Genomic DNA, 14927 nt, shown 5'->3' with positions numbered 1-14927 from the left:
TGGCAAGAACACTTGCATATGCAAATGAAGTAAAAGCTTAATTAATGCTAATGAAGTATGTCCTAAATAAATATATTTCTTCTGCTTTTTTTTATCTGCAAAGTCTTCTGCTCTTTTGACTTACTGTATTTTAGATGAGTAACTTAAAATTACATATGGAAATGTCAAGGCTTTATTTCATCTTTCCTTTTAATGACTATGCTAATGAGGCAAATGGCAGTGAAACTGAGAGCAAAACAGTCTGCTGGAATTTATTCTGAAAACTAGAAATAAACAAGAACACTTCAATGTGACATTAACCTCAGGTATGATACTTCATTTAAAATGCATGAGGGGCTCAATTACCAAACTTGTGTAGTTCAAAGCACATTTGGAGGTCCTTTGTCCTGCTGGGGATGTTTCTCTGAAGGAAGGGAACTGTGGTTGGGCATTGCCCACCCAGCTGAGTCCACAGAAGAACTGGAGTTGCCTAAGAGACTTAGTTAAACTTTCTTCCTACTAAGCTGCTGCTACACATTTCATTTTTCTCTTGGATTTGTCAAACTATCATTGTAAAATCTATATGTTTTTTGCCTTTAAATTATTTGTTTCAAACTATTCTTCAAAGAAAAAAAAATAGCATGAATTTCTCTGAAGGTATTCTACTGAACTGTGAATTTCCATTATGAATTTCTGGGTGCTTACTCCACTTAAATATGGATTGGAGGAGCATTTAATGCATGGTCTCTAGTTCCAAAAAGTGATACTCAATCTGAAAGCTTCCCATCTCAGAAAAGGGGAATGGAGAATGCAGCCAGAAAACACAGGCAGTTTGGCAAAACAGGAAAAAATACAGTTTTACTTATGAAGGATGGATATATTCAATAAAATTTTTGTGAGCTCTAGAGACCACTACAACATTATAAATGGAACAATATAAATGGAGCAAGGCTAAGTTGAGCAAAGAAGTTCCTTCATCAGTTTGCTTGGTGAAATACAACGAATGTGTTCTAGTATCAAAGGCAGTTTAAAATGATGAGTATTAAGAGTTAGAAATTGCTGGCCCTTTGTGGGAATAGCCACTTGGCTGTATCTGAAAGAGGTGAAGAAATAATGAGAAAATCGTATGTTTTATAGGGGCATTATTCCTCTACCACTGTTTTTCATGTGAAACAGTAAAAGGCCCAGCAGCTTTATAGTGAATAAATCAAGAGAGGAGATAAAAGATGTTTCCTCTTGCTGGTTCTTATTTTGTTATCACTGATCTAGCATGCAGCTAATATTTGAGTCAATATGGATGCCCTGCACACAAGTATTGTGATTTTTTTAATCCAGAAGCAAATATATTGGAAATTTGATATATCACTGTGCTAAAACTCAAATTATTTTTTTCACATGCTTTCTTGTGTGCGTGTGTATATATATATGTGTATGTATGTATGTATATTTCTTTACATACAGTCCCACAAAGACACAGAAACAAGTATAGACATACATGTTTGATAGGAGCAGTCCTAAGGACTTTTCCATGCAGCAGCCTGCAGGGAGCAATGAAAACAGCAATATGCACCTCTCATCATGTTGTTCAACATGTCTGTGTGTAACAAAGCATATCTGAATATTCACACTTCCGTCTGTTAGCTAATATTAACTGCAAGTCCAATGGCTCATAAAATAGGGCTTCTGTGCTTCTTGTGTGAAAAATGTGTGGCTTTCTGTAATGCAGAAACATGAAAATTATATTTCGGAAGTCTAAAATTCTTTGGAAATACCCACCCATTAAAACTGTGAAGCAGAGGTTGAAATTTGATGGAATCCTTAGCTAAACTGAGAGTTGGGAAAGATTGGGCTTTATTATGGACTGTATTTCTATATAACTCCAAAATCCTGCCCAAAACCACTGAATGCTTACCTGTGTCCCTGGACCATATAATCATGTAGTCACTTCATATTTAGTGATTTAAAAAAAAAGGTGTACCCCAGAATGGGATGGAAAATTTGTCACATCCATCTTCTGGTAATATAGTGTAAAAAACAGTTTTATCTGGCAAATAGAAAAAAAGAGTAAAAAAACCCCAAGAAAGCAGCTATATTCTATGCTCTTTAACACCTTGAAAAAGGAAGATTCCAAAGAGGAAGGCATCAAAATGTCAAAACAGAAGACTTTGAAGGTTTTTAATGCCTTTCTGGTTCAGGTTCTGTGGCAGAGGTTGTTCTAATCAATTGTAAACAGGACTTGCCTTTTGTAAAGTGTTTGGCAGAAGACTTTGGAGTTTCTCTGATGGTACCCATGGCTACAGAGTTTTTGCTAGGAACAGGCTGAAGTGGCAAAACCAACTTGACACAAACTCCACTGAACTCTTGCTCTGTGGCAGGGTTCCTCCACCTCTTCCATTTATAGGTTCTGTTTGCTGTATGTTAAAATTTATTTCCTCATTCAGCACATAAAATCCATCTGAAATAAGAGAGGAAAGTCATAGTGACTTTCCTCCTCTGCAAGGTTGAATCACTTTGGGTATGTTCAGTGCTTCTGGCTATTTCTCTCTATTTTAGCCAAGTCCCTCTTGAAAAAGAGACATAAAATTCCATCATCACCAGCCCATAAATGTCCTTGCATGTTTCTTTTTCCCTACAGTGGGGTTATGACTTCCCCACTCTGTTTGTGCTGAAAATCAGAGTTGATTAAACTTTGGCTGCACTGTGTTAAAGTGACTTAGGCTTTCATGTTGACTCAGCCTGGATCAGACAGTGAAATGCAAAGAACTGCTTGTGGATGTGTAGTTGTGGGCAATGTATCTCCACTGGCAGCTCCAAGGCCTGGAGAATGAGGATTAAAAAGTCAGGTGTACTGTTGATATCTAAGAGAAGACAATGCATTGAATGCCTTCATTGTTTATGGCAGGTGACAGCATGTTTACAGAAATAGAAGGGAAAAGTTTTGTGTGGAAGGGAAGCAAATAGTTCTTTTCGTGTGTTGTTTCCCAGATGCTAAACTGTCCCAAAAGAGGTGTTCTAAGAGCCTGTCAAAATTTCCTAATTCCTCCTTGTCTCATTCCTAATGAGATATTTTCAGACAAACTCTTTCTTGCATTGAATGTGCTATGTGGAGTCTGTACAGGTGGATGCCATCCAGTAAAGTTTTGGCCCATCATAAGGACAACAGACAACTTGAACCCTGTGTGCAGTGGGGAGATGAAGGCACGTGTTCCATACAGCAGGATGGGCTGGCTCAGCAATAGCAGTTGAAAGTACAAACTTTTGTGTTCAACTCTGCTGGGGTTTCTCATGTAGGAGATGCTCAGAGGCAGCCTGGTCTATGTATTTCATACAAAGTTCTCAGGGGCTGCCCACTGCCCTAAAAATAGTAGAAAATGTAAGTATGAATTTACAGCTCAGAATTTTCAATTCTGTATCTTTTTACTTTTGTTCTTGCAGTTGTAATGCTACTTTCTTACATTTTGTCAAAGAAAACAGAAGATTCCTCCTCTGATACCAAGCCCTTACAATTCCCTTAGATATTTTTCTGTCTCCCAACATTGGTTTTTTTCTTTCTGGAGTAACGAGGTTGAAAATTTTTCAGTTTAGCTTGTTATGGATTGATCAGTCTGGGCATAATTGAATGCTTGATATCAGTGTAAGATGAGCCTGAAATAACCAGAGATCATTTTAAAAGATTTTATGGTAAGGACAGATTATGATTTTGTTATAAGCTCCATGCTGGCTCATTAGTCAGAAGCAATCAGTAAGTGTGAGGAAGGAGGAGTGTGAATTCTTGAGCATGCACTGGTTTTGGATAAGTCTGTTCTTCACATCACTTAGACAAAGATCAAAGGGCTGAGCAGCCCAATCCTCAGTGACATTTTGCACAGTGCTGCAGCCAGCAGAGCTGGCTGGATCAGGCAGCTCCATGGCAAGAAGCATCAGATCCAGACCATCAGCTTGGGGGCAAGGCAGTCTTGCTGTGATCTGTGCAGCAGATTTATGAAGCAGCTTTCTGCATAGGTCGTAGTTCAGATATTATATATGATTTTATTTATATAGCACATTACACTATGTTTGCTCTCCTGGGTAAGCTGTCATTGGATGAGGCAGGGTGTGAATTAGTGAGCATCATGATCCAATATCATTGGAAAGGCAACATAATTAATGTGTGTTGAAACAAAAGAGGGCAACGCTTCCCTGCATTTATTGGAAATCAAGGACATAAACATCAGAGTTACCATGGAATTGCTGATAGTCTGAGTTCATGGCCTGGTTTATGTCATGACATTAGTAACTAATCTTACAGCTGCATTATGAGTGCATCCTTGCTATTGTTTACAGTAGATTTATAAACTATCTAAATAGCAATTAAATATAATAGCTTTGTAGATTGTTTGTGGTTGTTCAGAAACCATTGTGCTAACACATTACTGTGATGCAGTGGCATTAATCTAGACAGAAGAAAAGTGGTGCTTCAGTGGCTATGTCTGGCAGCTTGATTACTGCAAAAATAAAATTAACGTATTGTAACTGACACCAGAAAAATGTAGTGTATGACATTGGGGTGTCTGTGCTTTGAGGTCTCCATGTCTCTTACTGATCAACAGCTACTTCCCCTCTCCCTTAATTACAACATAATCTAAAGGTTTGAAAGCTTCCTCTGATAGAATCGTTGTGCAGGTCAATCACAACATTTAGAAAATTGGTACCTTTAAGAGTGAATATAGTTCTTATTGTTTACAAATATAATAATTCTGTTATTATCTATTATTTCGTTTCCACCTCATTTGCAGTGGTGATGATTTTTGGAACATGGATCGTGAAAGGGCAGATTTTTTTTTTTGTCCACTGCCAGGCATTGCTCAGGTAGCTCATGGTGCCCAGTACCTGCATAATTTAGCGCTCTGTGGGGCAAGAGCCAGAGCAAGTCAGAGCTGAATGGCTCTGAAAATTTTGTACCAGTACAGATTGACCTGCAAAAGAAAAAAAAAAAAAATCTGCAGGGAAGAGATCAGAGTCATTATGCACTCCTGGAGACTTGCAAAGCAGCTGTATTGCAAACTAGATCAGACATTGTAGCCTGCAATCCTGTCTGTGAGAGCTCACAATCTAAATAGACTACAGATATACTGTCGGTGAAAGGAATAGGAAACAAAGCTGCTTTGCAATACAATCCCATAAAACTTCCCTTGGAATTGTCATCCTCTAACATGTGTGATCTGTATGGAAAATTTGTAAGATGTGAGAAGAAAATAAAAGGCTTTTGGAAGAGGTCTGTGTCATTGTAACTCACTAAGTCACTAAAGAATATTCTAACCTTCTAAAATTCACACCTATGAAAGCCTTATAGGCCAGTTTCCTGTGGTTTATATTATCTGAAATATAATAATTCTCTTTGGTTTTAGAGATGGCTGCTGTAGGAAAGACATTAGCAGGATAATCAGTCCCAGCAGTGAAATGCATGATGAGTGTTTGGGGTGGTAGTTTGCCACCCTGCATATCACTTGTCTCTCAATGATAAGTGTCCTCTTCATTACCATAGAGCATCTTCCACAGCTGATTCCTGTGGGCAAGAAAGGCAGACACCAACCCTTGATTCTGCTCCTTTTCCAACAAAGTGCGAAGCACCTCCTAGAAATGTGGATTGTCCATGTGATTTTGTACACAATGTGTGTTCAGTTCACCTGTGTGGAGCAGTAAATTGACCCCTGATTTGGAAATACTCCAGAGCCTTGTCACAGGAAGGCTGGGGTGTACCTGTTGTCCTGACCGTGGGCACTTTGAGTGCCAGCAGAGTAAGGAGTCTCCAGCTGTAGATAAAAATGGGCCAAATGACATCACGCCCCCAGGTCTGCAGAGACCACAGGAAAACTCACCTCTTTCTGCTTCCAAATAGAGCCCTGAAGGATTTCTGTGGCTTTCTCCACCATGTGCCCTGTTACTCCTGGCCACAGAGAAGCTTCAATACAGGCCAGAGGGTTTGGATTGCCATCATGGAACTTCTAGCTTGGGACAGCAAACAGCTGTTCCTGTCTAACACTGTGTGCCCAGTCCTTCTGGATGATATTTTCTTCCCCAAATGAGAATTTATCTTTTCTGTGAAAGAAAAAAAAAGAAAAAATAGCCATTACACTGCTGTTGCGTTGGCACACAAAACACATAATCTTAACTACACCTTGTTTTTCAGCAGGAATCTCTCTCAAGTAAATAAGATTTTGGCAAGGAAAAAGGGCAGGAAGGGGTGCTCATCTTCTGTAACAGTGGGTATAATAATGGTCTGACAATCTCAGTTTAAGTTTCTGAGTCCCAGGAGTATTGTAAGTGAAATCACAGATGACAAGAAAATGTTTGCTCAGTTTGGACTGGAAGAGAGCAGATATTACACTGTGACTAAAAACAACGTAATCAGTGGCTCTCAGAAAAAAAAAAATTGTCTATCAGAACTTTGAAGGATGCTGAATAGTGGTAGAGAAAATGCCAAGCCAGGTATTCATTTGAAAGCTATTGCATTGATAGATCCTATGATTGTTTTGCAGTATTTTTTTAATTGGTGAAAACTAATTGTAAATTTCTGAAGTGGAGCTATTTCTATAATTTTTCAGATCTCTGAACCAGAAGATAGAAACAAATACTTTAAATCCTTGAATGAAAACCAAACTTGCTACCTTAACAGCAGCTGTTGAAAGGTAGCAAGTTTGGCAACCAAATTATCTCTATGTGGATGCAAGGCTTTGATTTTAATTTCTTCCAGCAATCCAAAGTTAGTTCTAATATTTCTTACAAGTCAAAGGAACTTACAAGTCAATGGATATCTGCATTTTTCCATAATTTTGGTGAAAGCAACAGTAGGAATTGAAAACACATTTTTAGAATAAAAATTACTTTAAGATAATTCTAAAATTAATTATTTCATTTATTATGCCACTTATTAATTTCTTCTGTGCAAGACCATTTTTGTGCTGGACTTTCCATATGTTCTAGAAAAAAAGGGCATCAGCTCTGTGGATATATATAATATATATGTGTGCATCCATGTTATCATGCAGTTTAAACTTAGCACTGCCCCTGAAACTGGAGAAGTCGTGGTTTAATCTCTGAAGAGCAAAGTACAATATTTGCAGGGCAACTAAAAAAATATTTTTTATTTGACTTAGTTCTGCTCATGAATAGCTGATATTATTTGTATTAATGGTTGTTAGTGAAAAAACATATTTCATGTGGAAATCTTAGTGAATGATTTTGTTGCAGACCGGTAAAAATGTTATGAAAGAAAAGTCTTATAAAATATAGATTAGGCCCTGCTACTTCAGCTAAGCTAACAATAGCTTACAAGTTCCCATACAAAAACATCTTGAAAATGGGAATTCATTAGCACAACAATCTATTCCTAGGGTGAAAAACAAGCACACCTGTATAAACAACACGATCTGTCCCATGAGAATCAGTAGAAAAAAGATGTAAACTAACTAAAAATACAAAAGTTTGATAAATACGCAAAATACCATGTACTCACCAATGAACTAACTGTAAATGTATTGTCAACCAATGAGATATAACACAGTGATAATAATGCTAATCTAAACAGTGATAATAATGCTAATCTAACTTCTAATAATTCTATAGAATGTAACATAAACATTAAAGATTGAGCTTTTCCTGCATGAAGAAAATGTAGTTTTAGCAAACTTATTACAACGTGATCTGACTGGGGAGCAGCTGGACTTGGCCCTGGCTAATGTACAGTAAGACAGGAGACAGAACAAATGGTCAGAGGCAAGCCCAGATGGAAAAGCATCTTGAAGCTTTTGAAGAATCAATTATGCAGCTAATTGGCTGGCAGTGTCACCAGGAGAGGTGGGATTGTGCAGAATGCTGAGGAACCAGCAGGTTTGGCGGGGCCTGTGCTGAGGCGCAGCCATTGCGTGCGCGCTGGGCCGGGCGGGCCGTGTGGGACACGGGGTGGCTGCCGCCGGTTTCTGCAGCAGAAATGTCCTCAGCCCCTGTAGAGAGCCACAAGTGGAGCTCAGCTCTGTGTTCCATGGAGTGCTGGGCTCTGAGCTCGCTGTGCTGCCCACAGAGCTGTGTGTCCCTGCTGAGCTGGCACAGGAATGCAGCCAGGGCTGGGCTGCCTGAGGAGGCCATGGGGCCATGTCTGGCTGCCTCCTCAGAGGCCGAGCTGTGATGTCTTCAGTGCTGTCATTAGCAGGAGTTCGGTGGCTGAAGCATGTCCCGAAGGTCTCCCTCTGGGCATAATCAGAAATTTCTTAGTCTTGTCATAGCTCATATTTTCAGTGTGAAAAGTAGGAAAGACTGTCACGTTCTCTGGGGTATTGAGTGGGAGTGCTGAAGTTGTTCCAGATTGGAGTATTTATTTGTCTGTTATTGGTCCGAGATTCTGTGGAAGAATCGGATGATTTTTATGCATCACAGGGAGAACTCTCACCTGTACCAGTGCTTGTTGCACAGATTTTTTTTTTTCTATACCAAAGATTTATAGATACAGGTGACTTCTTTGTTTCCAGCTGCATCTGCTCTGTATAGCTTTAGAGTTTGGTTGGCACTCTCCTTGAACAAGGCGTTCATCCTTATGAATCCATGTAATGGTGAACAATACCTGTAGCCACACTCCACAATTTCTTTCCTTCCAGCCTGTTCTGGTCCCCAACCAGCCTCTGGAGGAAGAACCTTCTTCTAATACCCAACCTAAACCTGCCCTGGCACAACTTCAGGCTGTTCCCTTGCATCCTGTCACTGCACAGAACTGTTCAATGTCTGCCCCTCTTCTTCCCCTCACACAGAAGCTGTAGTTGCAGTGAGGTTTTCTCTCAGTCTCCTCTTCTCCAGACTGAACAGAGCAGCTTTGCTTTTCTTCCACCTAAAAAAACCTGGTCTTTAGAGTGACCTGCAGCAGCTCTGGACAAGCTTACAGCTGGAGCAGAACAGGCTCGTGCTGTCACTGAAACGCTGCCCTGCAGTCACAGGGGGGATTCAGTGTGGATCAGCCATGCTGGAGACTTCAGTGGAGCACCAAAAGGGAAAAAGTGGAGTATTTTTCTGTAATTTAGCAGCTTTTCACTGCCTGTAGTGTTTGAAATGATTAAAGACACACGGGGGGCCTCTCCAGCTACTGTCACTAGGTTTGCTGTTCAGCTGGGGAGTGGATGTCTCTGTTTTCACAGCTGCCTGCCATCTGCAGCTAACTTGGACTGGGTGCTCTGCTCCAGACCTCAGCCTGAAAGCAAATCCTGTAATTGTGAAACATGCTGCAAACAGTAAATAAGTGTTTTGGGAAGAATTCATTTAGAAGAAGGTTTATGAAAAAATGGTTTAGAGGATGCCAGATGTGGAAGAATGGGATTTGTGCTGAGGATTAGTGCTGAGGTAGAATATTAGAGTAAGCAGGGCCTCAAATTCTTCACAGTCAGTGGAAATAAATGTGATCATTACCAAGAATTAATATCTCATTAAACCAAAACATTCTTGCAGGTGTTTTTCATTAATTGGAAAATACTTAATAAAATAATTAAGGAATTTCTGTGGGGTTTTTTCTCCATTTGGTTTAAGACTTGATGTGCAAAATCTCTAAGAAACCACAAAGTCATAATTTTGAAGGTAGTAGATTTTGACATTTATCCCCATTTACAGCAGTACTAACTGAGGGTCTCAGCTAAAAATTGCTTGAAATGTTTTAAGAATACTCATGAAAGATGGATAGAAGAGAAGAGGTTAAAAAACATGTAATAATAATTTCCACATACAATAGCGTATCCTGGTTCCACTTTATGCCTTTTTCAATTTACTTTCTTATCATTATACCTGAAAGCATTGAAAGCTTTTTGGGCACAAAGCTACTGATGTATTCTTGAGAATATCTGTCTGATATACAGTTAACAAACCCTTTTTTAGCAGTTTGGGAAGATTCAGTAGTTGCAGTCAACATTTTAGTACTTGTGATGTAGTAAATAGACCCAAGTGTATGCTAAGAAAAGCCTTTTACTATTACTTGCTCCCATATACCTGAGTGGAGAGAGATGAGCAAGGGAAATCTTGGTTTATGTGATGTTGCTCAAAACTCAATATCCAATGTGATGAATTATGTCCCCTTCCTGGAAAATTTTGGGCACATCTTCAGTTCTACTTGCTGAAGTCAGGTAAGGTACATGTGTTTGCAAGACTGTGCTCCAAGGATTTGTTTGGTTTTGTTTGTTCTGATCAATTATTCTTATCCCAGGGTCATGATTTGTTATCTACTTTGCAGTGCTGGAGAGTTTCAGTCTCTCTTATAGGAAAAGTAGCTGAGTTCTCTCCTAGCCACTTTCTTCCTCTTTTACTCAATTTTGAAAACCAAACTGTGGCTCATAAGTTCAACTTCCAGGTATTCTGGTACTGCAAGTAATCAGCAGGAGTAGCTGCCTTTAAAAAATAAAAATTTTCATCTAGTCTCTGTGGTTTTGAAAAAAAAAAAAGATTAGAAATAAATTTTGGTGTAGTATAAAGTAGAATTATAAGGAGGTTTCATCAGAAAGCATTGGTGATTTTTAAATTGAGCAAGAAAGAGAAAAATACATGAAGCAAAGAAAAGGATCTCAGCTGTTGTGCAGGGAGGGGAGGGCTTGGCATTTAAGAGATTCCCTTCCTCTGGGGTGGAATTTTTTTGCATGTTTCAGCTGAGGAATAGTTCCATTTCTACTCTTAGTTTGGGGGCTCTTGGTAATTCACATAAAATAAAGCCAGTGTCTGTTTTCCTCCTAAAGCCACTTCACATTTGACACCACCTCTTGCTGCTGGCTGTTGTATCTGCAAGGACAAGGTGAAAGCAAGAAGGATCTACTCATAATCTTGAAAAGAGAATTAATTTCAAGGGGTGACCCATTAAAATTTCAGAGCTATGTGTAAGGTAGATTTGTATCATATAAGTATTATACTGGGAAGAAGAATTCACAGTGAGTCTGCCTTTTGGAAATGCCTTTCTTGGCTGCAGACTGATGGGAGATTGGGCTCTGTGGGTGCTCAGAGTACTTGGGCTTAATTGAATCCACTGCTTGCATTCACTGAGAGAGAAGTGAGAGTCTCTCAGCCCATGACTAAGTAGCCTTCACAGTAATGTTACCATTCCTGTTGCAACTCTGCTGCCTGTTTTGCTGCAAAAAACAACATTTTAACTCCCAAGTCCTTATTTCCAAGTGGTGAATGGGTTAAATAGTTACAGATGAGCCCTTTGGCATGGTCAGGGGTGGGTGGAGGGGAATGCAGGCAGCCCTTGCTGCAGGGCTGTGTCACTGTAGGAAGGGTGCATTTCTGTCAGGGCAAACAGCAGCCCAGGGGTTTCCTCTGGAAAATGGCACCTCCTGAAATACAACACAAATTCAAAATTACAGATGAGATTAAATGCCTAACCATAATGGTGAATCTTTCTAAGATGGTTTACAGGCAGGGGAAATAGATCTTTTGGAATGGTCCAGACTCAGTGGAGAGCCATACTTGCCAGAGCTCCAACCCCTCATCCATGCAGTTTAGTTGTGTTGAGGAGCATTAATGGTTGTATTTCATAAATGTTCTGCAAAGGAACATGAATTCTTAATGTTAAATTCAGTAATCAGTGAGCTCAAGGCTTGCTAGGGACAGAGCTGCTGTGGGACTTTGAAGCATTTCAAGAACTTTAAAATGTTCAAGTAGGTACATTCAAGGAAAAAAATGGGGGTTTGGAGCAGCTTTCAAAGTTGAAGCAGGTTCAAAGTTGTGTCAGGAGTGACGAGGAAAGGGGAAAATTTGGATGATAGAGTAGACTAAGACTGTGAGGATGTTCAGAGGGTGACTGACAACTGGTTTGGGATGGAGACAAAGCTGTTTTATGAAATGAATGGGGAATAAAGATGATACAGCCACAATCAGTGGCACAACAGTGAGTATCCTTCAGAGATATCTACTTAACTGAGATCTGTCAAATGGAATTAGCAATGCCTGATAAGTAGTAATAACAGGATTAAAAGCCTTCTCAGGGTTAAAAACCTTCTCAGGGTTCAGTCATAAAACAAATAATTCTTAATCCTGTACTTTGTCACTGATCATTTGAAATGAAAGTTTTCACTGCAGAGACAAGACAGTGTGGGTATCTTCACAATTAAGAACACTAACAGCCTGAAAAGGGGGGAGAGAAGCAAAAATCATACTCCTGATCCTCAAAAATTAATTAGATTTTTTTTTAATTAAAGTAGATTAAATAAAATACAGTCATCTGACCAAGCAGGCTCTTTTGGTAACCTCTTGAAAGCTGCTGTTTAAATAAAAAGAGATGGTCAGCTCTCAATAAGAAGTTGCTTCATAGGAAGCAATAGCCATTAGAGTGGTTCACTACTTAATCTACCTGTAATGGAGTATGATAGCAATAGTTTTATTTGACATAAACAACAAATACTTGGCTAAATTATTTTATAAGCAGTTAAACATGCCTTGGTTTTGCTTGTATTAATTTCTTTTATGTTAGAAATAAAAGTGCATTTTTGGTGTGGAAATACACGTTAAAGGAAATTCTTGTTGATGTTATTTCAAAAGCATCCAGCATTTGATACATCCAGGGTTCTCTCATGCTTGTTTTCTTTTGCTGTTGATGTTGAGTGATACATCAGCTTCCCAGAAATTCTCTGTACTAATATAAAGCTCAGTACATTTTGGATTGTTCAAATAGGTTCATCTATTTTTACTTCAGATTTGAGCTCACTGCTAAGCTTTGATATCTGTCCATAAAGGACTTACTTCCAAGTCAGCCTCTGTTCCCAGTAATGGTTAAAATCATTGCATTGCTTATGGTATGTAAAAACCCTCAGCTTTATAGCTTTCTGCAGCAGAAATCATGAAGTGGCTACTCCTAAAAATCATTAGTTTGGGGACTCATAGAGAAACCTATTTCAGATGGTAATTTAGAAGCAAAGGGAACAGCAGTGATAGTGATAATAAAACTTTGCTCTTTGGTTAGTATTTTCCCATAAGTCGTGTATTATGGAAGTATAAGAGAATGATAAATGAATCAGGCTTTTTAAATAGTCTTTGGTGGAAATATATTTAGTTCCTGTTACACTCCCTGAGACACTGTATATCATCAGTGTACAGTGCTGAAATGGTGTAGCAGAAACTTCAGTGGCATTTGGCTTCTTTAGTCCTGTCACAGATGCATTTCTCAGTGTGAATTGAGGTGGTGCATAATCTTGCTGTTGCTTTGATTTTGGTGTTAAGCTGTGGAAGTGCACACATGGCCATTATGATTTATTGCACTTTGTCATGGAACCTGGAGCTCAGCCTCACAAAATGAGTGAACTTGATACCCTTTGCAACAAAGTGAGCAGGGAAAGAAGAGCAGACAAGGCTAATGAGTGGCAGTGAAGAAGGAAAAAGGGTGATGAGGAGCCCAGACTTGAAAAATAAAGGGCATTTATATAGTACACTTGAGGTAAAACATTGGTGTGTCAGTCAGAAGTCATCAGCAAGCTGAGAAAAGCAGGCTGCTATTTGTTTTTGCTTTTCTCATGTGTTCTCACACCCTGATATAAAGCTGTAACTTATATTTATGATGTATGAACTGTGCTGTATGTCCTTGCAGAAGTGTGTCTCATTTCACAGTTAGAAAACCAGATGAAAATTTCTTTATTCATTCAGCTGTTCATAAAACTTGTCTCCTGTATGATTTTGAAGAATGTAATAATATTTTTTAACATGAATAGGAATATTTCAACTGGAAAGACAATTTCAAAAGAAGGATTTGCTTGCCATAAGTATTAAAAGTTTGTTTAGTTTGTCCAATTTTATAATAAAATGGAATATGAAGATAATGTTGGTGCAAACTCATGCTGAATTATTCTGTAGACTGTTCTGAGCTGGAGGAAATTATGTATTCATTGCTGAACATTCATTTATATCCACCAAAATGTTGGTTTTCTCTCCATCTCTCTTACCTCATCCAGATTTATATATTTGAAAATAACATCTACTATCAGCCTGATGTAAAGAGCAGCTCATTGCGCCTGACATCCTCAGGAAAAGAAGGAATTATTTTTAATGGAATTACAGACTGGCTATATGAAGGTAAGCTGGACAAATAGATCTGTTTACAAAAACAGATGCAAGGTCCTTGCACAGACCCAACAGCACAAATCTGTTCATTCCAGAAAATGCTCAGGGTGGGTTTGTTCCTTTCCCTTCTCGTTTTCCTGCAAGATTGCCTTTGTATCTGCTCATTCTTTGTATTGGCTGCTGGTTGCATATAGCAGTGTTTTCTGAGAAAGAAGCTTTCATTTCAAACTAGAATGTGGCAAATGAGCTCTTGATAGCATGCAAGAGTGAGCAGGGAAAAGGCTCAGTTGGCTGCTTTCAGGGACAACAGTGATGATCCATTTGCAGTTAAAACATCCCCACAGAAAAGGGCGCCCAGATTTTAGTGGGGGGATAGCTCAGTCTGTCTCCTGTAGCCAGTACCACAGAATGTTTCTCTCTGCACCCAAAATGCTTTTAACATAATAATAAAATTAAGAGAAAAAAAAATTTAAAAGGGAGCAGATTATCTAGCTTGGTATAACAGCTTAAAATTATTACAGATTTCAGCTCCTCTTTCTATGAGACTCATATATTCTATAGATAAATAGCTTGGTGTTAATTTACCTGAGGTATAGAATTTCTTCTGTGAAGAGTTTTTTTTAGGAATGGTGTTAATGCCATACAGCATGGAACTTCACCTTAAAAATGGTCTATCCACACCTCTTGGCATTGCAGTAGTTGTGGGCAAACAGCTCACTGTGGGTTTTTTCCCCAAATCTCTGCCCAAGTGAACTCTGAAGTTAAAATGGTAATCTGCATCCCTCAGCCTGTATCTGATAGCTACCCACTTCCAAGGTTTCCATTAGTGTTTTGAAATCTTTTAATGTGGCAGCACTTTTCAAAACAAAATAACATTTTGTTTTGAAGATTATTAAGTGCAT

The 14927-nt window shown here is 38.9% G+C and overlaps 1 protein-coding gene across 2 annotated transcripts in view; it reads left to right on the top strand.

The window, feature by feature from the left end:
- Positions 1-14927, top strand: part of DPP10 (dipeptidyl peptidase like 10) — a 437773-nt gene that overhangs the window by 381515 nt on the left and 41331 nt on the right. For both annotated transcript variants that reach the window (XM_071435373.1, XM_071435372.1), the window contains exon 8: positions 13917-14037. In XM_071435373.1, coding sequence (XP_071291474.1) covers positions 13917-14037 — 121 coding nt within the window. The remainder of the gene's footprint in view (positions 1-13916; positions 14038-14927) is intronic.

Source organism: Agelaius tricolor, unplaced genomic scaffold, assembly GCF_023055355.1.
Source record: "Agelaius tricolor isolate 1412-34295 unplaced genomic scaffold, bAgeTri1.0.p SCAF_10, whole genome shotgun sequence".
Classification (NCBI taxonomy): domain Eukaryota; kingdom Metazoa; phylum Chordata; class Aves; order Passeriformes; family Icteridae; genus Agelaius; species Agelaius tricolor.
This window is presented reverse-complemented; position numbering and strand designations above follow the sequence as displayed.